Source organism: Lygodium microphyllum, chromosome 28 (assembly GCF_053477565.2).
Source record: "Lygodium microphyllum isolate KBCC chromosome 28, Lygodium_microphyllum_v1.1.10, whole genome shotgun sequence".
Taxonomy (NCBI): Eukaryota; Viridiplantae; Streptophyta; class Polypodiopsida; order Schizaeales; family Lygodiaceae; genus Lygodium; species Lygodium microphyllum.
This window is the reverse complement of record NC_141162.1, coordinates 102,122,898-102,150,614: the sequence shown is the minus strand read 5'-3', so window position 1 is coordinate 102,150,614 and position 27,717 is coordinate 102,122,898. Positions and strand designations below refer to the sequence as shown.

The following is a 27,717-nucleotide window of genomic DNA, read 5'->3' as shown; positions in this document are numbered from 1 at the left end:
ACACAAAGAAACACAAAATGTACGACCACAAGATCTATAGAAGGCTTAATGAGAATGAGTGAACAAGAATATGAATGATACAATTTGGGGGACTCGAACCTCATGTCTCAAGGACCATGGCAAAGGTGAATGGTGTCAGAGTGTCTTACTCTTGATGGATCCCCAAGTGCAGCAGCAGCAATTGAAGCCTGATGATAATATCGTGGGCAGTAGACTGTAGTCGAGGGGGCAAAATACATTCCTCTGACAGCAAGGTATCATAAGAGACTGTAGGCAGTAAAAACACAAAGTCAACTAGCTGCAACATAGCTCCATGAACAGTGTGTGAGCGTGACAATGATTACATCAGCTGGCAGCCCTCTGAAGCACATAAATGCAGGCTGCACTGCTGTGAGACTGATGGCAACAGTCTAGACCAGCTGGGCAGCAAAAAAAGGGCATCCTAGCAAAGCATTCTAGATGGCAAAATCAAGAATGCAGACTGCACTACTCCAAGACTGATAGCAACTATGTAGACCAGCTGGGCTGCAGCGAAGGCAGGCTGGTGAAGTGCTCCAAATGGTGGGCAATAACTCTAAAAGCAGACAATGATGTGGGACAGCTGGGTGACACCACCACAAGGCTAGCAATGCAAGCAGCAAGCTAGGCAGGCATCCTCGTGGCTGGTGGCGACCCCCAAAATCTAGCAATGATGTCCTTCAAGGTGTGTGGACTGTTACATCCTTGGACATCCCACATAGACAGACCATAATATTGGTCATAGCTTTGGGTCATAATACAATCCACTATGGGCACTTTAGTCGGAGCTATTGCACCAAACACACATAATACACACAAAAGGAAGCTCACTCAAGAACACAAGAGAGATTGAGACCAAAATATTTTCTTGTAAGTCTTTCTTCCTTCTACCTCACACAATACTGCGTACACAAAGTATAGATAAGATGTAACAAAAAGGAAAGTAACCTACTAAGTAAAACAGTGCATAATTGACTATTCTAATCGATTGTAGTGAATGATCATCAGTTTTCAATGGTATTCAACTGGTTTTGTGGACAATTGTGTGTTTTATGAATGCCATTGATAATTCAACCGTGGTTTTAGCTTTGCTTTGGTTGTTTGGCCAAACAATTGAAATACACTGATGTAAAATGCATTCTATGGGTTTTTGGCAGCAGTTTTGGATTCTTTATGATCTTATGTTATGGTTTTGCTGGCTAGAAAATTTCAAGTGAGTGCTTGGCATTAAGATGACCAAGCCACAGTGGCCAATGTTGTTTTAATTATGGTGCCTTTTGGAAAATTCCATTGTAGCATGTTGCTACTTTGGCACATTGCCGTGCAATCAAGGACGATTACAAGGATTTCAAGGGGGAGGTTTGTCACGAGGATGTGAAATTTTGATGCTTTGCTTAGCATTTGATTAAAAGTTAATTAGATCTCCAAATGTGACTTGCAAATGTGAAGTGTAGGTTAGTTATTTCACAATGTGGGATCTAAGAGCTTCGGATATAAGTTGGTATCAAAGATAAAAGTTGTAACAAGCTACACGTTTAGGCTTTGGTAGAATCACTAGGCCTATAAAATAAAGGTCTACCTTTGTATTTTTATCAATCGATCATCCATCATGTCATGAGGACATATATTTTTGAAACCTCACTTAGCATGTGGATTAATTTTTAATCACATGGTTAAGTAGATGTTGCACATGTGAGGTGTAATTGGGATTAGAGAAAATTTACGAGCTCGCAACCATAGGAAATCACAGGATGTCAAAGGCAAAAGTTGCTATAAGTTATGCCGCACAAGTACTTGGTGGTATTTGGTGTCAGTTGTTGGCCTAGGTCATTCATTTGCCCATAAGTCTCAGTTGGTAATACTAGAGAAGTAGCGTTTAATGATATCTAACGCCAATCTGATGGTCAAAGATAGCACAAAGACACTCAGGAATGGAAGTTGCCTAGCCAATTTACTTATTGGCCAGTCAGATTATTTTTCAGGGCACTGAAATAATTATTGGATTAATTTTTTACATTTAAAGACTGAAAATTAATATTTAATTATGAATAATGCTGAAAAAACCATTTGGGAAGGCTGCCACTTGTCAAAAATGCCCATGCAAGACTAAAAAACGTCTTAAGAGGCTGAAAAGAGCCATTTTTAGTGTATTCCACCTACAAAAGAGAGGGAGGAGATGTTGCTGGTCTCATTTGCAACCATTGGAGGACCTTCTAAGGCAACCTGGGGAGAATAAGACCAATCAACAACAAGTGACACCATCTAGAGGTTGTTGAGACAGGGTAGCAGTAGTAAATGACTGATTTTCTTTAGTTTTTTGCATCTACAAGCTGTTGAGATAGGGGAGTAGCAATAAATGACAAATTTTCTTCAATTCTTCACGAAGAAAGTCTGAATTTTCTCTCTCCTCAGCATTCTCTCTCATCTCCTAGCCTTTCTACAGTCTTGCTTCAAAGATTGCAGCATTGAGATCACCAGAGGCTGAGAAATTTAGATTTCTCTGCTGTAAACCCTAATTTGCATAAGAAATTAGGGTTTAGCAACAACCTCAAGAAGTGTGCTAGAAATTGGAAGCTCCAAGACTTGGATTCAATAGGGTGAAGCTGGTTTTTAGCCTATTCAAGTGGAGGGACCAGCAAATAATTGAATTTGGGGCCTTTTCCATCTCCATCAAAGCGGGTAAAGGCCAATTGATTGCTCAAATCAAGGGGCAAATCAGATTAAAGACTTGCTGGTCATTTTGGACAACAAGGGGAGTTGGAATACCGAAAGGGATTGGGAGAATCCCATTGTACATCAACTTCTTCTTCAATTAAGTTAAATAAATAGCGAAAGGAGCACCAGTTTTGGGGCCAACAAGGTGTCCAATGTCCAAGATTATATGGTAAAGTGTACTTTTCAGTTTTGTGAATTTACCACCCTATCCGAGGAGGAAGATTGATTACATGGTTCCATTGCCGGGATACCACTCAATCCCTTGATTTGGTGAGCCCAAGGCACCTGATTGTAAGCCAAAGCTTTGTGCTAGTGCTGATTTTTACTCTCTGCTAAGAAATTACAGCAATATGTCTTTATACAGTGAGATGGACTTAAGCAATGATGATGCCTCTCAGTATGAACGTTCACATGGGAATGAAGGAAATGCAATGCCTAACCTTGGATGAGGCTCAGACCATGGACATCAATTTGAAAATGTTGTTGTTGGGCAAGATGCACGGGAATGAAGGAAATGCAATGCCTAACCTTGGACGAGGCTCAGACCATGGACAACAATCTGAAAATGTTATTGTTGGGCAAGATGCACGACCTTCAGGGCATAAGGAGACTGATGACCAGCAAAGTGAAGAGGAATTTGACGAGCAGTTTAAGAATCGGATGAGGACCACAACAAATCTCTTTGTTGAATTGGCAAAGGATCCTCAATTTACCCAATTTTTGAATGCTACAAAGAAGAACAGCAAAGGCAAGAAGAAGAAGACGTTTTCTACACCTTCGGGACAGCAAGGTATACCAAAGATAATGCCAAACCCTTCATTTGAATCTCCCAAAGATGGTAATGAAATAAAACAGTTGGTACCTATGGGGCAAGAAATGCAAATGCAAGGCCATCACAGAAGTGCCAATCCAATGGATTTTGGACAACCGGGCATGCATACTATGATGGGGCAACTAGGATATTTTGGTGGAAGCACGATTTTTCATGCTATGGTTGGACAAGGACTGCATATGGGAATGTATGGCACAAATCCCTATGTATGCAGCAACCAATGTATGGTGTGCAAGGCCCCATGTATTCGGGTATGGCTGAAAATATGCAAAACCCTATGTATGGCAGCATTGGCTTGATGCCATTGGTACAAAGTAGCATGCTTGGTACTGCATTTGCACCCCCGAATGCTTATGGAGCTTAAGGAATGAATGTTGGTCATGCAAATGCTCCATTTGGCATTGGTTTTGATGTAAATTCAGCAAATGCACCCTTTTTGCAACAGCCAGTGCATGACAACTTGACACCCGAAGGGGCAACAAAAAACTATGATGAGGGTGGAAAAGTAGTGAAGTTTGAGTCCTTCAGCAGTATACAAGATAGGCTGAAAGCTTTAACTTTCATTCAGCAGTTTGATGCAGCCTATTCAAGGGGGAACTTCATGGAGTCCTCGAAGATTCAAAAGGCAACCGCTTTCTTGAAAGAGAATGCATTACAGTGGTGGTCCACTCTTTTGATGCAAGGTAGAGCACCGTCAACGTGGGTACAATTCAAGCAAATGTTTGCATTGAATTGTTTGACAAGTACCTTTAAGGTGGACATCATGACAGCTTGGAATAGGCTGGATGCTAAGGAATGTAAGAATGTTGCGGGTGATGCACTGTCACGTAAGCCACAAATTTCAACCATCAACATGGTTTATCACACTGAGTTGGATGCCATAAAATAGCAATATGTTGCTGATTCAGACTTTGCTAATGTTTATGGTCAGCTTTGCAATGGCCAAAGGCATGGACACTTTGTGCTAAGAGATGGATTTCTGATAATGCATGGACGACTTTGTGTCACAAAGCAATTAGGGCCTAGAGTTATCACTGAAAATCATGCTCCTCCATATGCAGGACAAAGGTATTGATGCCATGGCCAAGGCAGTGGAGCATTTCTTTTATTGGCCATCTTTGAGGCATGATGTAGAACACTTTATTAAGACGTACATCGTATGCCAGAAGGTAAAGCATGATAGGCAAAAGATGCCGGGTCTGTTGCAGCCCTTGCCTATTCTAGATAAGCCTTAGCAAAGCATTGCAATGGATTTTTTTTTTTAGCTTCCTAAGACACCTGCACGGAATGATGGGATATGAACTATCATTTGCAGATTTAGCAAACAAGCCCATTTCATTCCGGTGAGGAAGAAAATAAAGGTTGATAATATGGCACGATTGTTTTTGCAACATATCTTTAAGTATCATGGTATGCCAAAGTCGATCATTAGTGATCGAAACCCTCAGATGACCAATTTGTTTTGGAAGGGGTTATTTGAAAATATGGGTACCATGTTGAAATCCTCACAATCCTTTCATCTGTAGATAGATGGCTAGTTTGAGGAAGCAAATTCCACAGTGTTAGATCTTTTGAGGTGCTATGTTTCAGACCACAAGACACAGTGGGAGCAATATTTGTCCTTGGTTGAGTTTGCTTACAACAACACAGTGTATAGTTCTACGGACAAAGCTCCATTTGAGGTGGTTGAGGGTGGCAAGAAGGTGCCACATATTTTGCAAACTAAGGATAAGATATTTGAGGCTAATTGTTATGTGGAAAACTTGGATGTAGCCTATGCAGAGATAAAATATGCACTTCACAGATCGCAAGAAAAGCAAAAGAGAGCAGTTGATCGTCACAAACATGCTTTGCAGTTTGCAGAGGGTGATTATGTATTGCTGTGTTTTGAAAAGTCAAGGCTGAAAAAGATGAAAGAAAGAGAAAGATTATATCCGAAGTTAAGTATGAGATACTGTGGGCCCTTCCAGGTGTTGGAGAAGATCAACGATGCGGCATATCGGCTGAAATTACCTCCGCATGGAAGGATACACAATGCCTTTCACATCAGTTTGTTGAGGCCTTTTCATGGTAATATGCCAGAGGATATGATTTGCCAGAGGTTGAGAAGCTGGATGAGATTTTGGTACTTGAGCAGATTTTGGCATATAAGAAAAGAAAGGTCAAAGATAAAGTTTCCAGGAGATACTTGGTAGTATTTCATAATAATTCACCAATGGATGCCAAATGGATGAAAAAGGATGACTTGGCAGACCATCCTCAGTTATTACAACTTTACTTGGATGCCTTTCAATTAGAGCCGACTTTAGTGCGGGCTCCGTCAGGTTCAACAGACCAAGTATCCGAAGTATTGCCTAATGCTCGGGGGAGAGGTAGCACTTCCACTCCTCCAATTATGGATAGCTCTTGTATGTAGTGGATCTCGGATGTATTCAACATGCATCCAAGGTACTGCGCTGATAGTATGTTTGCCATGAGGTCACTACTTAGTGTACTAATCACTGTGAGATGTATGCAAATGAGTATGAGTTTCACCCGGGCACTGGAAATATACTTTTGCATCAGCTTATGATAAATTTGACATGAATTTTGCTTCAATTTTGAGATAAAAATTTTAACCAGTTTCAACTTAGTTTTTTATCAGCTTGAGAACCGTTTATGGTCACTTTTTGGATAAGTTTTGCATTAGTTTTTGCATTGATTGCAGGTCAGTTTTTGCACTGAGTTTGTGATCAGTTTCAAGTCATATTTACAACACTTTGTGATCAGTTCTCAAATCAGCAAGTGATCAGCTTATGATTAGATTATGCTCAGTTTTCAATGGTTTACATCTAGTTCCATGGACAATAGCATATCTTATGATGCTATTGATGATTTAGCCATGGTTTATGCTTAGTTACGCAATGCTATGGTTTGGTTTTGCCAGATGATGAGCTCATGAGAAATAGACATGTCACATGATAATCTGGTAATGTTTTTTTTAAATAAGATTCTTTGTGAGTCTTATGATATGTTATGATTGACTGGTAATTTTCAGCATGTGTTGGGCATATGGAATGGTTGAGCAACAGTGCACAATGTTGTATTAACTATAATGCCTTATGGAAATTCCAATCCACTATTTTGCTTTTGATGCATTTGCCTGTGCAAGCGTGGACGATTGCAAGGATTTTAAGGGAGAGGATTATCATGAGGGCATGTATTTTGAAACCTCACTTAACATGTGGATTAATTTTTAATCACATGGTTAACTAAATGTTGCACATGCGAGGTGTAACTGGGATTAGAGTAAATTTACAAGCTCGGGACCTGAGGAAATCGCGGGATATCAAAGGCAAAAGTTGCTACAAGTTATGCCGCACCGGTGGTATCTGGTGCCAATTGTTGGCCTAGGTCATTCATTTGACCATAAGTGTCAGTTGGTAACACTAGAGAAGTGGAATTTTATAATACCTAACGTCAATCTGATGGTCAAAGATGGCGCAGAGATACTTGGAAAGGAAAGTTGCCTAGCCAATTTAATTATTGGCCCGTCATATTATTTTTTAAGACACCGAAATAATTATTAGATTAATTTTCAGTTTTTAAATATTGAAAATTAATATTTAATTATGGATAATGCTGGAAAAACCATTTGGAAAGGCTGCCACTTGTCAAAACTTCCCATGCAAGATTGAAAAAAGTCTTTAGAGATTGAAGAGAGCCATTTTTAGTGTATTCCGTCTACAAGAGAGAGGGAGGAGATGTTGTTGGTCTGATTTGCAGCCATTGATGGACCTTCTAAGGTAGCCAGGGGCAGGAGAAGACCAATTAACAGCAGGTGACAGCATCTACAAGCTGTTGAGACAAGGTAGCACCTAGTAAATGACTGATTTTCTTTAGTTCTTTGCATCTACAAGCTGTTGAGATAGGGCAGCAGTAGTAAATGATAGATTTTCTTCAATTCTTCACGAAGAAAGTCTGAATTTTCTCTCTCCTCAGCATTCTCTCTCATCTTTGAGCCTTTCTACAACCTTGCTCCAAAGACTACAATATTAAGATCACCAGAGGCTGCAAAATTTCAAATTTCTCTGCTATACATCCTAATTTGCAATAGAAATTAGGGTTTAGCAACAACCTTGGAAAGCGTGCCAAAAATTGGAAGATTCAAGACTTAGATTCAACAGGGCTGAAGCTGTTTTTAGCCTAGTCAAGTGGAGGGACCAGCAAATAATTGAATGTGGAGCATTTTCCATCTCCATCAAAGTGGGTGAAGGCCAATTGATTGCCCGAATCAAGGGGCAAATTAGATTAAAGACTTACAGGTCATTTTGGATAACAAGGGAAATTGGAATACCGAAAGGGATTGGGAGAATCCCATTGTATATCTTCTTCTTCTTCAATTAAGTTAAATAAATAGCGAAAGGGGCGCCAATTTTGGGGCCAACAGGGTGTCCAATGTCCAAGATTATATGGTAAAGTGTACTTTTCAGTTTTGTGAATTTGTTAATTGCTGTAAATAGTGCTTAATCAGGTTATTTACCACCCTATCCGAGGAGGAAGACTGGTTACACATCACATCAATCTATTCAATTTTTGCATAGTTGTAAGAGCTCTCTCTCTCTCTCTCTCTCGAGGGGAGTTCCATCTACTTTAGTTGCTGATCTCACTTGCAAGCTGCACCACCCAACAATGGCATCAAAGACATGATACTAACGATCATCTTCTTCAGCTCCGCCAATGTTAACAACAACAGCTTGCTGCCTGGACTCCCTATTGCGCCACCAACACATGCCTTGGCACCAACATCCGACTCTCCTACCCACCTACAAGCCAACTTTGCCACTTGATCTGTTGTGCCAGCAACCACCTTTGACAAATGCTGCCCACGATCTCACCTAGCTGCTCAGCCACAGACCGGCCTGCACACACTCTGTCCACCTTGTCCCACAATGCCCAATCACTGTAGGTGCCTCATGCTAGCCACTAAAGTAAGCCACCCTATGCTAGGCCATGTGTTGGAGTGCACAATGGAACAGGAACAGGAACATAAAGAGAAGAGAGAGACAGCAAGAGAGAAGAGAATGAAGTGATCAATGAGGGCATCAGATCCACCTGTTGACATGGCTGCACCGGAGGTGGAGAATGTCAGAGATGGAGTGTGCTGAACCTGCGAAAGAAAGATGAATTATTGCTGCCTTCAACCTACCCATTATATATAGCAGCAAATATCCAAAACTCACTGAGCTGAAAATGGGCCATAAATATGATGCAGTCGGCCAGCATAAAATTGGCTAACCAGCCTACAATAAATGCACAAATGCTGGTGAAAATCTATGTGCAGGCCACCCACTACCTGGCCAAAAAAATACAGGCTGTCTGGGCACTGCAAGGCTAAAATCCGGCAACTAACAGTGTGAGCACACCCTGCTCTCTGAAAAAGAAATGCACACACCTAGACTAGGCTTAAACAGTCAGAGGTCCTCTATCTCTGTCCAATTCTAACTGAGCTCACAAGCAAGAGATGACAGAAATGATAAAATACAAGCTAACAGCCACTCTCAAACCCTAGAAATGCCTGAAGACCGAAAGACCTCATGCAATGCAACATTGGTCCAAGGTAGCAATGGCAAGAAATAGGTGAGCATGGGGAGTGTAATAATTTGGGCTCTTTCAAGGCGCACATGGAATGGCCAAGCTTGAGATTTCCAATAGACAAACTTGGCTTCCAATTTTTGTGATATCCATTTTAGCAAAAGTCTCGGCTACACATCAACCCCCAAGGGATAACCAAGAAGCCTTACGATGTCTCCTTGCTAGACAAGCCCACCTTGCCACCCTAAATCTTGCAAATTGGATGTGCAAGGAATAAGGGAAGATTTGGTAGCGTTGATTCGGAGGCCCAGCACATGCCCAAATAATTCCCATACATCCAAGGTTGTTCAAAGATTAGAAGCATCCACTTTCAAAACCATAAAAGTATCATCAGCCAATGCCTCACCAACAAAATGTCATTGCAAAGGTAGAGATAGACCAACTAATTGCCCCGTATCCACAAGATGCGATAGCATGGAAAGAATAGGGTGGTCAAAAGATGACGTACCAGCGAGACAGTAGGGTTGGCGGGGAGGAACACGGAATGAACTCGGCAAACATGGAGAAGAGAAGAGAAGAGAGAAGAAACTGTGATAAATGGAATGATGAAGTTCCGAATCATGGAGTGAATGTGATACAAGGGAACAAGGGTGCTGTAGCACAAGGAAGATGATGAAGACAACCACGAACCACGAACCGCAATATCCTCCTAAAGGGGTGTGAGGGTAGTGGAGAGAAGAGGTGACGGACTAAATGAATCAGCCGTAAGGAATGAATGAGAGAGTGGCCCATAAATAGGCACAGTCAAACTAGGATAGCACCCCTTTTTGGGGCTGCAAACCCTAAACACAAACCCTAAACCCAAAACCCAGAAATGCAAACTGCGGGTGAAAGGTGAAGGGTTTCTCAACACCCCCTCTCAGGCCCAAAAAGGGGAATAAGAGAAGAGTGAGGTGGAGATGCAATGCTACATGCTGAAGAATGCTCATGCAGCAGGTGCCACTTGGACAGTGTCCCTCCTGGAGAAATTGTTCACTTGCCCAAGCGCCCTAGTACATAGATTATGAAATCATGCAATGCATAGAAGGAATGTCGGACTTTGTGTGGTGCCGAGAACCATAAGGATATGCCCGTCCTCGATCTCGGGAGGTGGCTCCATGCTAACCAAGTGACCAAGGCAAGAAGAGAAGAGGAGGAAGAAGATGTAGAGGATCCCTAAGATCCAAGATTTCCACTGGAAAGGAAACCTGCAGTAAAGACCGGTAGATAGAGTGAACTAGAGAACCCGAAACTCAACCTCGGGAGAGAAGCCACTAGCTCCGTGCATCCATGCTGGAAGGAATACGAAGGCCTCGTCACCAAGTCGTAGCTAAACCTTCGAGGTCCCGATCTAGGTGGTATCTAAAGATCATGGGTATCAGTAGAAGAGATGACTGGTCGAAGACAGCCACCCCAAGAAAGTAGAGGATGGGTAAATAACTTCATGTAGAGTAGGTTCCCCCTCTGAGGTGGGAGGTGGAGGGACCCCCGCTGAAGTCGAAGAAGTAGATGCCCCCTCTAAGGGCAAAGAAATAACATGCCCCTCTAAAGTAGATAGGGAATCCAAAAACTCATGGATCACAGACTCCGAAATGTCTGATGACGAAGGAAGTGCAGCCGGTCGTACTGAAGAAGGTATCTGGGGTGTCGAAGAGCTCCCAAAGGTAGCCTCTCGAACCTGAGTAGTCAAGGGTGGGGCTCAGAATGAGAAAGAGATGGGCAAAAGTCGTTGTCTCTTAGTGGAGCAGACTGGGTAGCCAAAGAAAAGGAAGGAGTCGAGCAGCCACTATCTCTCGAAGGAGCAGACTGATAAGGAGAAAGTATCAAACAATCATTGTCTCTCTATGGAGCGAACTATAGAACCGTAGGTCGTGGAAGCCACTGTACCTGAAAATAAGTGGGAGAAGACTGCCGCTGGCATTGCGACGATCTTCAGGAGGTCGTAGCGCCAATCGATTCTCCATGTGCTCGAAAAGACTTAGTCCACATCAAATATGTCTTATTGCCTTGAGCATAGTACTCTGATAGCCGATGCAGAACAATCTCTGTGGCCCAGAAAGGAGAGGTGGCACAAGGAGTGCCTAGTGGAAAATGGATATACTCCGCGGAGGGGGGGGGGAGGGAGGGGGGGAGCAAGGGTCGAAGTCAGCAAGCATCGGTCGTGTGTCTGGTGATGCCACAGTAGGAGCACCCAGTAGTCTGGTCATCTATTAGTAAAGAAGCCATGGATACCAGTGTGCCTTGCTAAAGAAGGAAGAGGTCAACCACCATGACCCACGAGCCGCAGCATGAACCGCAATGTTTGCCTCAAGGGGTGGGAGGGTAGTGGAAGGATTGGAAGTGAGTTGCCACTGGGAGGAGGATGCGACCAGCAGTAAGAGGTTGCAACCAGTAGAAAAACGCAGGTAAGGAGAGAGAAAGACTAAAAACGTAGGCCGTAGGAGAGAGAAAGACTAAAAACGCAGGAAAAAACAGCAACAGTAGTCAATACGCTGAAATCAGCTTCGAACAGTGTGTGATAGGCTGGAAACAGGTGCCAGACTGTTGTAGACAGCAATGGCCAGCTTGGACAGCGATATTCTCCGCGTTTGGGGTGTGGGCAGTAAGCTGAAATACCTGAAATCTGCAAAAACGAGATTGTTTTCTGAATGGAGAGTGATCAGCAACAGTCGCTTTGCTATAAACAGCTGCAAACTGCGGGTGGAAGGCTGGAAACAGGCGCCAGACTGTAGATGATAGCAAGGGACAGCTAAGACTGCAATGTCCTCCGCGAAAGGGGTGTGGGCAGCAAGCTGAAAACACCTGAAACCTGCAAAAACGAGATTTTGATGTAGCGGAAGAAGAAGATGAGTGGATACCAAACCCGACACCGGTCTTTGCCTTCACTGGAGTGGAGAATCTTTACCGTTGTTTGAGTAGATCCAGCTCTGATACCATGTCAAAAAATGACGTACCAGCGAGACAGTAGGGTTGGCAGGGAGGAACATGGAGTGAACTCGGTAAACATGGAGAAGAGAAGAAAAGAGAGAAGAAACTCTGATGAATGGAATGATGAAGTTCCGAATCATGGAGTGAATGTGATACAAGGGAACAAGGGTGTCATAGCACAAGGAAGATGATGAAGACAACCACGAACTACGAACCGCAATGTCCTCCTGAAGGGGTGTGAGGGTAGTGGAGACGCTGGAGAGAAGAGGTGACGGACTAAATGAATCAGCCATAAGGAATGAATGAGAGAGTGGCCTATAAATAGGCACACTCAGTCTAGGATAGCGCCCCTTTTTGGGGCTGCAAACCCTAAATGCAAAAACCAAACGCAAAACACAAAACGCAAAAACGCAAACTACGGATGAAGGGTTTCTCAACAAGTAGCAAGTGCAAAAAAGAGTGGGCTGATATGACAACCCTATCAGACCAAGCGTGTAAGGAAAAAGGACTCGGTGACTCTTACCATTTAGCATAACATGAGAAGTGGCACCCATGTTGGTGGTGTAGATCAACCTAGACAAGCGAGATCCAAAACCCATGACTTGCATGAGATTTGCAACAAAAGACCATTCCAAGATGTCAAAGACCTTTTTCCATTACGTAGTAGAGCTTCACGCCCATCACGTAGCGTTGCCACCCTTGTTCCGACTACTCCATCGTGCCAGCCCCCCGCCTCTCCCTCGCGATTGCGCCCCCTCCCCCAATCGTCGCCCTATAGCGACGATTGGGTCGCCATATCCACCCCCCGCCTTGCTGTCCCCCCCAACACGCTGCCTCCGTCCGCAGTGTCCAATATCCCCCCTGCCAAAAACAATAGCTCCCCCTCCCCCTCGCCATTGCTCCCCCCCCCCCCCAACCCTCCAGTTGTTCCCTATATCTGCAGCAACTTTCCCCCCTCAGGTAGCACCACGACGTGATTGGTAGTTTTCTCAGAAGGGACGCGCAATGGAAACCTCTGATCAGACGCCAACGCACTCAGCGAGTGCCCCCTAGTCAAACACCTTGCGTGTCGTCCTCTTTGAGAAGCAGCTCTTAGCCGTCCGAGCTAAGGAGCTGGAGCTAAAGGAAACAGCAATTTATGGTCAGGTAGTAGAACATTCCCTAGCCAGGGCCCAGCTTCGAGGCTGGCTTCACTCCACACTGCGCATAGACACAGCGCAGATCGTGGAGGCGGTCCTAATGGGCCAAGGAATTTTCATGGTCAGGCTCAACTCGGCAGACGCAGCTCGCGAGTTGCTTGCAAGTTCACCATATGCGTCCACGAAGGGGGTCATATGCATGGTCCCTTGGTACAGTGGCTTTACTGTGGAGGCATTTGCATTCCACAACAGGTTTCTTCGGCACCCGGTCACCCTTCTTCTCCCCGGCCTGGTGATAGAGTATCGCTAGTTGGTGGAAGACTTTGGACGGCTCTTCGGCACTATCCTTCCCGCGTCCTTCGCAGATGCAGTGACTGCTGCAGGAGTCTCAAAGGTGCGGGTGATAGTGAAAGTTCTCTCCTCTAGCTATCGACTACACTTCCTGCAGAGTCGTGTACTATCACCAGCTATCGCCCAATTTTTTCTCTCCTTAAGTACCTGCATTTTTAGTCTTTCTCTCTTCTCATTGCTTGTCTGCATCAGATCTAGCCTCTCTAGCCACGTTTGTTGTTGTTCGACACATGGAGGCTATGTTGCTACGTTTCGAGATCCGTTTCAAAGTACGACACTCTCTCCAGCTCATAACCTCTGTCTTGATCCTAGAGATATGAGAGTTTGAGGTTCAATATTCACTGCATAGTGCGTTGGCTGCATGAGCACTATATATTTAGTAGTCATTCACTTCATTATTCATTGTGTTTATTGTCTTTGAGTTACCCTAACCCTAACTCTATTTTGTGTTTATCAGTTTGTGCTTTGTCATACGATTGGTCTTGTGCTTTCTGCGTTTAGAGCATTTCTTCACACAAGCATACTTCCAAGAGCCTCACACACGGAGACGGCTATGACACACTGAGACCACAGATCATTATGCTCTCATGGATGATCTGTACCAACCATTAATATTACATAAGATTATTAGAGTTGAGTTTGTTGCACCCCCCATGATGATGGAGGCTCCCTTTCAAACCATTAGCTTCATACACAAAGTATGTGACATATACCTAGATAGACTACCTAGGAGGGCCTTCGAGGCCTCTAGGCAGATAGCTTAGGTAAGACAGGAGACTTCATGTATGCACAAGTCGAGCAATGGCTTACAAGTTATGGAATTAACATAGTGTTAGAAGTGGAGCAGCAATGGAAGCGTAAACATATGCTACAATGAACTGCTGAAACACAAGACAAAAAAGAAAGGGAAAGAAAAAGCACTGAAGAACACAATACAGATGAGAACTTAGATGTATGCTCAAAAAATGGAATCCATATATCCAACACAATACAGCCGCATACAAAAGTGAGTCACTAGATGCGTAGGTAACGGCACTGGTTCCTCTCTCCACGGAATCTCCACACGTGTGATGGCAGATGAGTGACTGAGTGAGGAGGACCCTGAATATATGGGACAAAAATATGTCCTCAATATGATCAGGTTGGCCAACAATAAATGCTAAATATGACCAAAATGAAGACCACTAAAAATGCCTAAAATATCCTAAATAATGTGCCCAACCTGTGCATGCACAAACTCACACCTAAGCTAACATATTTGCTAACACCCTCTCTCAGATCATGGGTGATCTGATACAATACAATGGTACAATGAGAATGAATCATAAACCATACAACAGAGAACCACCAAGTAGAACCATGGATACCCAAGCAATGGATGATCAAGCCACCACCAAGGTGCCTCAAAGAGAACCTGATGTCGATGTCAATTGTACCAACTCCTGAAAATAGAGATCATGGCATATCTCTGTATTTGTCTCAATGTCTCTCAGTAGCATACATGATCATCCTGTCAAAAATGCCTCTTGAACATATTTGACCATGGATTTCCCGCCTTTAGCCAGACCGCCAAAGTGTCCCCTCATGTGAGCTCATGACTAGGAACCAATCTCGCTCTCTCTCATCAAAGAAGCAACCCATCATGAACCTGGATGGATTTGAACTTGTCAGACTTTAATCAATGCATCAAGGAAGTCCCTCTTTGGATCATGTGCATCTATATAGATGTATAGATGAAGCACGGCTTCCCCATCTCACCACCCTCTCATACTCCCTTTGGCACTCCAGAGTCGTGAGGGATGCCATTATCACCACCACTAGAAAGCAGCTAAGGAAGGAGCCATTAATCCCTTCCCGTGAGCCAAAGAAGCTTATCCTTTCTACGCCTTGGACTTCTTCTTGGTCAGAGGATCGGAGTCTGAGTCTTAGACAGACGATGACTCTTCAAAGGAGTCCACATCCCGCTTTGTCGTCTTTTTCTTCTTCTGCCTGGAAGCCACTAACTCTTTGCAATCCTTCCATAAATGACTTTTCTTCCCACAGTGGTAACACCCATTCTTTGACTTCTTCTTCGAACCCCTCTCTAAAGCTACAAGATCCTCACTAGAACCTAACGAAAGCCTCCTCTTGTAACTACAATGATGTCTCATGCTCAAGCAGCATCAAGGTCATATGTGTAAAATTGACAGGAATCGATGATGTTTGCACCCTCAAAGCATTAGCCACTCCATCAAACATCGAAGGGAGCTTGGAGAGTATGAGTCCAATAAGATGAGCCTGTAGAAGGGTAGACTGCATTTGCCGAAGTTGCTCTTAGATCTGGATCACACAAAGTAGAAAAGATTGGATAGTATCTTTGGCCTTAAACGGAATTTGCTGGAGCTATCCATAAAGAGTAAATGCCCTCACGGTGGAAGGTGCCACGTACATCAGCTACAACTTCGTCCATACTTCAAAAGATGTCTTGCAAAAGGTAACTGCCGGTAGGACTTCTTTGGAAATACACCAAAGTAAGGCCAAGTAAGCACAGGCATCGTCCAAATCCAATGTAAGCACCACTTCCTCATGATTGTCTTCATTAAAATCAGTTGGAACAAGAGAAGGCCATTGAGGACGTTCAATAGCTTCACAAACCACGTACCATAACTGCTTCTATATAAACCAAGCCTTCATCACAACACTCCATGTAAGATAATCAAGTCCATGTAACTTATCATCAATGGACATGCACGGAGGAGCCAAACCACAAGTACAGAAAAGAAGGGATTTGGAGAGGGAACACAGCCAAACCACAAGCACAAACTGCAGAAAATGAGAGTTCACATACAATATTCACCAAAATCTGACCAAAACGAGAAGAAATCTAATGCGAAAAGATAAAAAATCAGCTAGAAACTGCCTGAAATAGCAAAAACGGCCTGATAATGCAATTGCCTAACCAGGAGGAGATGCAAAAACACCAATTCGCAGGCTGGAACAAACACGCAGGTAGAGAGGGGCTGACACAGGCTGTACGGATGTTGACATCAGCAAAAACGCAAGAAAAACAAGTTGCCGGGTTAGAGCAGCAATCGCCTGATCAGTATTGGGCAAAACAGTCCCGAAATCAGTAAAGAAAACATAGCAGGATGACAAAACCTGAAATCTGATACCATGTCAAAAGTGGAGCAGCAATGGAAGCGTAAACATATGTTGTAATAAACTGCTGAAACACAAGACAAAAGAGAAAGAGAAAGAAAGAACACTGAAGAACACAATATAGATGAGAGCTTAGACGTATGCTCGGGAAATGGAATCCATATATCCAACACAAGACAATCGCATACAACAGTGAGTCACTGGCTGCATGGGCAATGGCACTAACTCCTCTCTCCATGGAGTCTCCACACATGTGATGGCAAATGAGTGACTAAGTGAGGAGGAGGAGCTTGAATAGATAGGACGAAAATATATCCACAATATGATCAAGTCGGCCAGCATTTAATGCTCATCTGCCAGTAATAAATGCTAAATATGACCAAAATGAAGACCATAAAAATGCCTAAGATATCCTAAATAATGTGCTCAACCTTTGTATACACAAACTCACACATGAGCTAACATATCTGCTAACACATGGACGATCATCTCCCCCCCTTTCAATATGATCTTGACTCCCCCTTCATACACCTCTCCCACACAGAGAGGACCTTGGTCATATGGCAGGATCTCTACGAGTTGTACATACAATATACATGGCGATCACCCAGGCAGCCCCTCCCCCCAAAGATGTCTTACTACAAAGACCACTCCATGAAGACTATTGTGGATGGCTTCATTGAGAGACCTGGATACCCAGATGTATACATGCCACATGAGAGGCAGGTAGCCATTGGCCAGCTTAAGGTATCCTCTCACCAACTCAAGATTGAGACCAAGAGAGCAGCCTAATATCCCTAGAGTTGAAGCCAATTTGCAAATTATACCAATAGGAGGTAGAGAGCAAGGAGCCTTACATCTGCAAATGCAAAGCCTACAACATAGTCTGAGCTAGATACCCCACACTATTTGGAGGAGGCACCTCACTCAGACTAGTTATGGAGTCCCAATACCAATGCCACTTGGGCCAATTTCTAGTTGAGATTCAAAGGCTCCGCACATCACTCCTACAAGCTAGCACTACATAGAGAGGGAGGCATCAATCACGACTTACCAATTTATTCCAGACAGTGACCACCCACACAACACCTACATAGAGGGGCCTACATAGAGGGGTAACAACCCAAAGAGCTAAGGAGATCAGAGCAACACGCCACCCACGAATACAAGGGTACTAGATACATACTACATTAAAGAGCAATAAGGGAGATCCGCCAGCGACATAAGCAACAGCTGATACAATTGAGGGCCCAGCCCAGATGCTATCCTCATACTATTTCATTCAGGATTGTATGACATACTCCACCATTGGTCTTGGCTAGGTGAAACTAGATATACGAGTATCATTTAGCCACACGGCTAGACATGTACTATCTCATCCTCTCATTGTATCCCTATACAAACACTATTTGGCCTTGTACACCACCCTAGCTTCTTTTACAGTATTTCACTTCCAACAAATCACATTTTGATGTCCAATGACAACCAACATTGTACATGATTTTATCTCATGGGACGATTTTGGACTTAGAAGACGTTAATCTCTCTCTCTCTCTCTCTCTCTCTCTCTCTCTCTCTCTCTCTCTCTCTCTCTCTCTGTGTGTGTATGTGTGCGCACGCACGCGCCACACAGCCTATCTTGTACACTGTAGGAACAGGTGGCAAGAGGCTGAGGTTGAGGTGCAAGCTTGTGGCACACAAGTCCTAGTCCCACAGAAGCACTGGGCAAATAGGAAATGCCTGGTGCAAACACACAAGGTCCATTTCTCTCACTACTTTTCTCTTGCTTCTTCTAAAGTTGCATGGCCCTTGCATGCAACAGGGGCGAGAAAGAAGTGACGGGTCAAGCAAAGGTGATGTGCAAGGGGGCAAACGAGGTTCCAAGGTCAAGTCTCATTATAGTCAACACAAGCCAGTGGATCATCACCATCTACCCAAGATACATGGATGCACTCCTGTCTCATGGGGTACAATGTGCCATTGGACACAGTGCAGACTCCCTCCCCCCAAAGGACAACATTTGCCAGCTATGTCAAATTGAGCCAAAGATAGATAAGTACTTACAACTTATGCAAATGTCTAGTGTGTTATGAGATCGAAGGGCGCTCCCATTGCCTATTTAGAGAGGGACTTGGGCCACTATCCAAGCTGATGGATCTCCCAAATCAAAGATGTCTTGGATTCTTTTTACTAGAGCTACACTGTCATAGAGAGAACCTCTTATGGACCTAGGAGTAGAGACAAGGAGCCACACACCAACGTACACTCACAAAGTTCTACAAAGCATCAACTACTCTCTCCACTACAAAGCCCTCATCAAACCGATTGGCGGCCCCTCCACAAGGGACCATCCTAGACTTAGCCATAGAGAGACGCAAAGCTTGTCTTCCAAGCCTAGCCAGTCCACACCCCCGCAAGAGGTATCATCTGTAGATATAGAGGATACTACACCATCATCAGGGGACCATATCTTACCGCTTCCGCTTCTCTATGTTAGATAAACCCATGAAAGATATCTTGGGATGAGAGTGCCTCCTAAGTAGTTCCACAATCTATCTGGCTTAGACATCATTTGTACTCATAAGCTATGTATTGTTTGTTGTTTATTTTCCATTAGTTAGTCATAGCATTAGATGACAGCTACTTTGGGACTTTAAAAAATTCCCAAACTTTTCATATGTAACATTTTGGTCTCATAGGGTTTAGCCTTTAATAGATACTCTCTCTCTCTCTCTCTCTCTCTCTCTCTCTCTCTCTCTCATATGGAGTCCCATCGGCCTAGTTGCTAGTCCCACTTGCGAGCTCCATCACCCAACAAATGATGTGTTGGACAACAAGTTGGAAAAGAAAGTAGAATTGGTCAACATTCGATATGAGTTGACTCAATCTTTCTTGATAATGTATTGGTCCAATCTTTCCCACACATAATGCAACAAAGCAAACACCCATCTACTTGACCTCTTCAAGTGACAAGGATATTTCAAGACTCCTTGTCTTCTTAATGTTGCTTCTCATCTCTTTTTTTCTCTTGCGTCCGTAGAAATTTCATGTTTCACTTCAAATACAAATATTTTTCTATTTTGTACATCTCCTCTCAAAATCTTTTGTATGGGATTAGACATGGTATCTTTTTTTTTTAAGTAAGACCTTCCCATTTCCTCTATTTTATATTTCATGTCACAAGTCAATCAGCCATTACTTGAAGGGCTGTTTGTTAGTTATCTACCAACTCCATGTGTGAACATACCTTAGTATAAGTGTTAGCATCTAAACACACATTAGTGTGTGTAAGTTTAGGTTTAGGGTTTGGGGGAATAACTAGGCCTATGAAATAGAGCTCTATGCTTGTACTTTCTATTGATCATCCATCACATCGATCTATTCAATTTCTATAGACTTGCAAGAGCGCTCTCTCTCTCCATGGAGTTCCATCTGCCTTAGCTACTAGTCTCATTTGCGAGATCCATCACCCAACGAATGACATGCTAGAGAACAAGCGCGGTTTTGGGGGGGGCAGGGGGAAGGGGGGGATGGAGGGGTGGAGGGAAGAATTGATCAATACTCAATTTGAGTTGACTCCATCTTTCCTGGTAATGTGTTGGTCCAATCTTCCCCATGCTTGACACAACAAATCAAACAGCCATCTACTTGACCTCTTCAAGTGACAACAAACTAGAATTTAGGGGTCCTTTCTGGACTCCTTCATCTTCTTAATGCTTCTTCTCATCTTCCCTTTCTTCTTATTTCCTTCTTTTTGTAATTTTGAGACAAATGCTTAAAGCAAGAAAATATGTTGAGTAGGATGTCACGCAACTTGCTAATGTGAGAGTGCGCAACGGAAGAAGGAACTCGAACACAAAGGAAGAGAGAGACAATCTGCAAGAGAAGAAGAAAAGAAACCTGCACTAAACAAGAAATAAATGCTGAATACAAAAGGAGGACTAATCAATCCCTGCACGCAGCCCCACATCATCAGTGAGGGCACCAAATTAGGCTAATGATGATGGCAGCACCAAAGTCGGAAGAAGATGATGGAGTCGCAGTGTGCACCTGCCAAGGAAGGAGGGAAGATGATAATCTAATTGACTGCCAAGTGGGAAATGGCTATAAATAGCCAAAAATCCCAAAAATTGGCCTACCTGAAATTTGGGGCCAAAAATATTTTCGACCAACAAAAAATGCCAGAAATGCTCAGAAAAATCCTAGAAAGGGTGGACAATGTCCCGCAGGTGAGGCAAGCTGAAGAATGCATAAACTGCCCAAGGAAATGCACATAAAACCTTGACTGGAGGAGAAAATGCACTGAAATGCAACCTCCTTCGTCAAAACAAGTGATAGACAAGTCAAATCTCCTAAAGTCCTCATCTGACTCAGACTGAGGCTCACACGCAAGAGATGACAAGGCATGACAAACATAACTGCTAATACCCCCTCTCAAATCCTGGATGTGGTGGAAGGCCAAGGGAGAAACGGATCTTGGGGTGGCAAGGGGAATGCCAATGTTGATGAAGTCTGTCAATGAAGATGGCCAACGAAGAAGCTCCTTGCGATCCTAGGAAGCCCCATCGAAAACATTAGGGGCTAGGAAATCCACAACCGCATCACTGAGATCGTCCCCCTCTAAAACGGATAGGAGGTACGGGGGAACCACCGGAGGAGAGGGTGGGGGATGGGAAGGAACCTGTAGAAAAGAAGGTGCACAAGCAGGAATGAGTGTAGCAATACACAACTGCCTCAGAGGACCCTGCATAAGAGAAGGGGAATGGAGCCTGTAAAGCCCGCTCTCTTGCCAACCTGTCACGATAACAGCCCGTGTAGAAGAATCCTCAATACAAAGAACCTGCTCAGTGAAGATAACCCGGGTACAGAGCCTAGTAAGGCCATAGATTGAGAGGATGGGAAAGCCCAAGTCCGGAACATAAAGAGCCTATAAAGGGAGCTCGACGCGCGGTTAGGAAATAAATTCAAAGTGCCAACACCACAAATAGGCACCGAAACAATGTCACCAACAGTGATTGAACCCTCAGAAGGGCATAGATCCTGCAACAAATCACCTCGTAGGGTCATATGACTAGAAGCTCCACTATCAACCAGCCAAGGCCTCTCAGAAGATGAGACAACCATTGAAGAAGGCTCCTCCAACTCAACAATATGAAGGAACACTGACTCATGGGTAACCGCTCGAGTAGAGGTAGAAGGCTCGGATGTCTTAGGGCCATCCTTCACTCCTGGACGAAGGTGAGGGTACTTCTTCTAACATTTCTCCTATGGATGTGTCCCCCCTTCCCACAATATGGGCATTTAGGCTTTTCCGAGTCGGAATCAGAACCTGAAGAACTCTCCTATCTTTTAGCCTGTGACTTCCCTTTCTTCTGCGTCCCCCCTCCCAAACCTGCAACAAAAGCTTTGGTGGAAGTAGATCCACTAGCTACCTCTTTGGCGCACTCGTCATACTCCAAAACAAGCGCGGCAAGCTCCTCCCATAGAAGCTTCTCACGGGTCCTCGATGTAAGAGGGCTGGTATAGAAGACATCAAACCCGGGAGATGGCAGTTCAGTCAAAAGAATCATGGCCATATCCTCTAAAGAGATCATCCTGCCAAGGGATGCAAACTCATCCCTCATATCCTCCAACCTGTCGATATGATCCTTCATGGATGACAAATCATCAACAACGAGTATCCATAATTTCTTCTCAAGAGTAATTTGATGGGCAAATGTCTTCTAATGATACAAAGAAGCAAGCTTTGTCTACACTTCCGCTACTTTCCGCAACCTGCGCACATGCACTAGGACAGAATCTTGTAAGCTCACAAAGAGAAAAGATCGAGCTCTCAAGCTGAGCCGATCCCATAAGGCCGCACAATCCATCGATGATCCAACGGTGGGATCCTCCACTCGACGGGGAATAGGGTGGGTAACAAACTCCCAAAGATCGAAGGTATCAAGGATACACTCCACCTTACACGACCAAAGCGAGTAGTTGGAACCATCAAGCCGGTCTTCTTTGGGCAAAGAAGGAAGTACAAGCACCTGTATATAGAGGGTGCCATGGGAGGCATATGAAGGCTAGCAAAACGAGCCTTCTGAGAAACACGGAGAGAACGGGAAGGAGAGGGATCACGTACAAACGGGCTAGGTGACCTCCAGTTGTTGCGTGAACTAGCACGAAAATCGCTCCGTCTCTTAGAGGAAGGAATAGAAACCTCATCCTCTGAGTCAACAAAGAACTAGTGATAAGACATCTTCGTATATATCTGCAAAATACCCACAAAATCTGCGTTGTATGTGACAACAGTGACGAAACAGGAGGACATTAGCTACAATTGGTATAGATGCTCTGCCAGATAGTGGAATCATTGTCGCCCGATGTAGCAACCTTGCATTGGCAAAGGGAAATGACTGTGATGTAGACAATTGGTCCACACAAGATGATGACTTGACCAGAGGAGCAAACGCGAAGGAAAAGGGGCAGTCCCTTGGATGTAGATGCCGACAAAGCCCCGAATGGTGACAATTGCCACCTTGATGTTGCCGCCAAGCCTCGGAATGAGGTCGCCAAACTATGTATAAAGCCGCCTTGCCTCCAAAGAGGGTCACCTCTGCACAAGAAGGGTGTGGATGCAAAAAATGCAAGTGATTTTGGCTGCGTTTTGGGCAGCCTGGGCGGTCTCCGCACAAGAAGATCAAATTTGTGTTCTCACTTAGGCAATAATACTATGCTCTGATACCATGTGAGAGTACGCAATGGAAGAAGAAACTCAAACATAGAGCAAGAGAGAGACAATCTGCAAGAGAAGAAGAAAAGAAACTTGCATTGAACAAGGAACAAATGCTGAATACATAAGGAGGACTGATCAGTCCCTGCACGCAGCCCACAGCGTCCGTGAGGGCACCAGATCAGGCTAATGATGATGGCAGCACCAAAGACGGAGGAAGATGATGAAGTCGGAGTGTACATCTGCCAAGGAAGGAGGGAAGATGATAATCTAACTGACTGCTAAGTGGAAAATGGGCCAAAAATCCCAAAAACTGGCCTACCTGAAATTTGGGGCCAAAAAAATGTCTGACCAGCATGGAATGCTCAATGCTGGTCCGACCAGCAAAAAATGCCAAAAATACACAGAAAAATCCCGAAAAGCGTGGACAATGTCCAACAGGTGAGGCAAGCTAAAGAATGCAATAATTGCCCCAAGAAATGCACATAAAATCCCCACTAGAGGAGAAAATGCATCGAAATGCAATAAATTGAGTGCTCTAGAATGAGCTACCTCCTCCGTCAAAACAAGTGATGGACAAGTCAGAGCTCCTAAAGTCCTCGTCTAACTCTGACCGAGGCTCACAAGCAAGAGATGACAAGGCATGACAAACATAACTGCTAACAGATAAACCTCTCATTTAAATGAAATTTGAAAAGAATCAAGCCAACTAAGAATACCATCTTAGAACTTACAAGCAATGCCATCCCTTGCAAAGAGTTCAAACTTTTGCACCTCAACATTGTCATTTCCCTATTCGCCTGATGCTCAACATATTAAGCCCCCAACTATAGACAAGATCACTATAATGAGATGCTCACCACCAGTCCTCAAAAATTGCATGAATATTGTGCATGTGAATGTAATCACATATATGCATGTCGATATGTATGCTGAATCTAGGCATCTATAGATACGTGTACACACACAAGAGTGTGTGTGTGTGTGTGGGACTTGATTACATTAGTATAAATGTTATAGCAGAAATACTGATAGCATGAACTAGAACCTACGCGTGCACTCGTGCTAACATGCATATACGTGTGGGTACATGCACTTGTTTGTAATATAATATTAGAGTATGGAAACCCCATCAAAGGGCAACACACATGCGTGCATGTGCACATGCACGCGAATGTGCCAAAAAGAACTAAGAAGAAATTTGGACATGCAGGTTCAGCCTCTGCGTCTGGTGAATCAAATGGGGCGATGGATTTCTTCTCAAAACCCTGCTTATGCATGAATAGAAACAAGATACAGGGAACCCATAATCTCTTCTGAAATAAACCCTGCTTCTGCATGAATGGATTAAACAAAATACAGGGAATCCATAACCTCTCTGAAACAAACCTGCTTATGGATAAACGGAACTGCAAGAATAACAAAGATACAGCAATTGGGAAGAATTTATACCAGAACTGAGCCGACGAAGAGGCAGCTGATGCTCCTCTGCAAATGGCAGGATGTTGGTGAAGTTCAGACGAGGTCTAGAATGTCCAGACCTGCGCTGTTGCAGGTGCCTAGCCACCATATCCAATCAGCCTGTTCTTTAAAGAGAGGCTCTGGATGGAATCAGAGCATGACAAAGAACAGACGATTCGGAACAGAGGAGCTAAGAACAGGGTAAAAGCGATGGGCGACTAAGGAGAGGAAGCAGCTCCAGGTTGTTCTTTCTTCTTCGTGCTTCCCTTTTTTTGGCATAAATAAAAGCTACCTGAAAAGGACATTGGTTCATGATTCTTACGCCCATCCTCCGAAGACACAACCACCATGGACACTGCTTTGAAGCTTATAAGGAAAAAGCGTCAGGGACATATCATATGGGCTTAAGAGCACAGGAAATTCTTTATCGTGATGCAGAACTTTGCTGCTTCACATCAAAATTACAACCCAGAGCTGCCTACTGTTGTGAATGTCTTGTTTCTTACAGTCTTACAGTCTTATGTCTGTACTATTTATACTTCAACGCTATCCTAGTATCCGTTTGTCCTGTTTCTACCTTTGCTAGCGCTCCGGTCTAGGACCTGTGCAAGCGTAGGCCATCAAGTGCGTTGGGTCTGTGTGTGTAAGCACGTGTGCCTAGGCACATGAGAAGGTTCCATTTGGAAGCCAATATTATTCATGCCTATCGGACATTATCAGAAACATGGGCACACATAGGATGATCTCTACTTGACGCTTGCCTGATTTTTCCACAAATATGGGCACATGGTGGATTGGTTTGTTGTAATGGGTATAAAGGTGGAGAGAGAGGAAGGTTGTTGCACACGATTGGTCGCCTGAGAGTTGCCCCACCCTGCCTAATTGTACATGGTGTTGCATGTTAGGCTATGATAGTGTTTCTGATTTCTCTTCCAACTACAGAAGTTGTGGCCCCCACTGCCAGTTAGGAGGATCTTAGTCAAAACCCTGCCTGAAAGGACTCCATGTGCCAAGGGTGCTCTCTCTCTCTCTCTCTCTCTCTCTCTCTCTCTCTCTCTCTCTCACACACACATCAAACTACAACTTACAAATATATGTGAATTCCCAATTCACCCCATGATTCTACAGCTCCCCCCCCCCCGCCACCCCAAATCACACATTCAAATGCAAGTGTACTATCATCTACAAAAAATTCCTAATGTAGTGTTGAACTCTACTTAAGTCCAAACTACTCTTGCCCCTCCATACCCCCCCCCCCCCCAAAAAAAAAAAACAAAAAAAAAGAAAACCACATGCAATATAAAGTCTTTCCCTTTATTCTAAAGCCTTTATTGCACCCATGAAATAGAGGTCACAAAATGATTTGCTTAACCATTGAGAGTATGCCGCATTCACACCTTGTATCTACATTTACATGCATTTGTGTGCAACCTTCCTCTAATGCTCCTTACTCCAAACAAATTTGACAAATGCACATGTACTTCAATTTTCACTCACTCACACACACACACACACACACACACTCTCTCTCTCTCTCTCTCTCTCTCCCTCCCTCCCTCCCTCCCTCCCTCCCTCCCTCCCTCCCTCCCTCCCTCTCTCTCTCTCTCTCTCTCTCTCTCTCTCTCTCTCTCTCTCTCTCTCTCTCTCTCTCTCTCTCCAAACCATAAGCCCAAAAGATGCATGCATTTCTATTTTCATAATCTCATAATCTCAAACTTCAATGCCATTATGCATTCTCAAAAATAGTGATAAATGTATGTCGGCCATACATCAATGAATGAACTTTTTACTTTTTCTATCGTAGATCCCTCTATGTAGGAAACTTGACATATAATTATCTCCAAATTTCTTAAAGTCATCATGATATACATAAGTCTATCAATTTTGAAAATCGTACTACATGCCATGTTTTCAAGTACTATAGTCAAACATACTCAAAGTAGTACCAGAACACATACTCAAATTGATATATGATTTTATAATGCAAAGGATGGACTTACTAGAACTACTTTGCTACATGTTTTCATTGTGTAGCTAAACCACTATTGATGCGTTTGCATTTTTGACAAAATCCATGGCAACATCTTCAAGAATTATTTAGTATAGAATACTGATAAGGTCATGATGCATTCATTTCATTTTTTTAATATATAGGAAAATTGAACTCCCAACTTTGAGAAAGTGATCCAATCAACGACATTAGCTTCATGTATGCTACAATGAATTATGGCCATGGTGTGAGATATGCATATCATTGATTCCATTTGTAGTAGGAGAGGAAGTTGGCAATTAGGTGCTAACAAAGCTAGCGTACAAGTCCAAGATATTTAGCTATATTGATATAGCTGGAGAGAGCCATTGTGAGCACATTGCCCTTATGAGCGGTGATGATGGCAAGCCTCCCTAAACCATATGATTAAAGCAAATCCATGACAATTGAAGCATGAATTGAAATGCTCTATAAGGGCCTCAAACTAAATCTTCCTCTTATTGTATACCATATCTTATGCCATGCGACTACATATACTAATTTCTCTCAATAGTTCAAATGTGGATGTGACTCCATTTCCTAGATCACCTCACTGAACAATTTCATGGTATTGACTCGGTACCTTAAAATACAAAAAGTAGCTAGATTACTACATTGATCACCTGAGAGAGCATCCCACAAAGCCAACCTTCTAGATCCAAATGGACCCATGATGGCCATCAATTGGCCTAGTTTTGCATACTCTATCGATTGATGAAGAACTATCTTGGACTCTCCTTTGAAGTTGAGCACTTTCACTGTCAAATCCCTCCAT

General features: G+C 43.6%; 1 protein-coding gene across 3 annotated transcripts in view; it reads right to left on the bottom strand.

Annotated features, from left to right (window-relative positions):
• Nucleotides 1–25,654, bottom strand: part of LOC148011811 (uncharacterized) — a 29,968-nt gene extending 4,314 nt beyond the window's left edge. Inside the window, exons 1-2 of one of the 3 annotated variants that reach the window (XM_087670898.1) lie at nt 24,905–25,654; nt 150–267 (exon numbers count right to left, since the gene is read on the bottom strand). In XM_087670898.1, the coding sequence (XP_087527024.1) occupies nt 150–267; nt 24,905–25,022 (236 nt within the window). In that variant the 5' untranslated portion in view covers nt 25,023–25,654. The remainder of the gene's footprint in view (nt 1–149; nt 268–24,904) is intronic. The other 2 variants (XM_087670900.1, XM_087670899.1) reach the window with 2 other exon arrangements.
• Between the last annotated feature and the right edge of the window lie 2,063 nt (nt 25,655–27,717).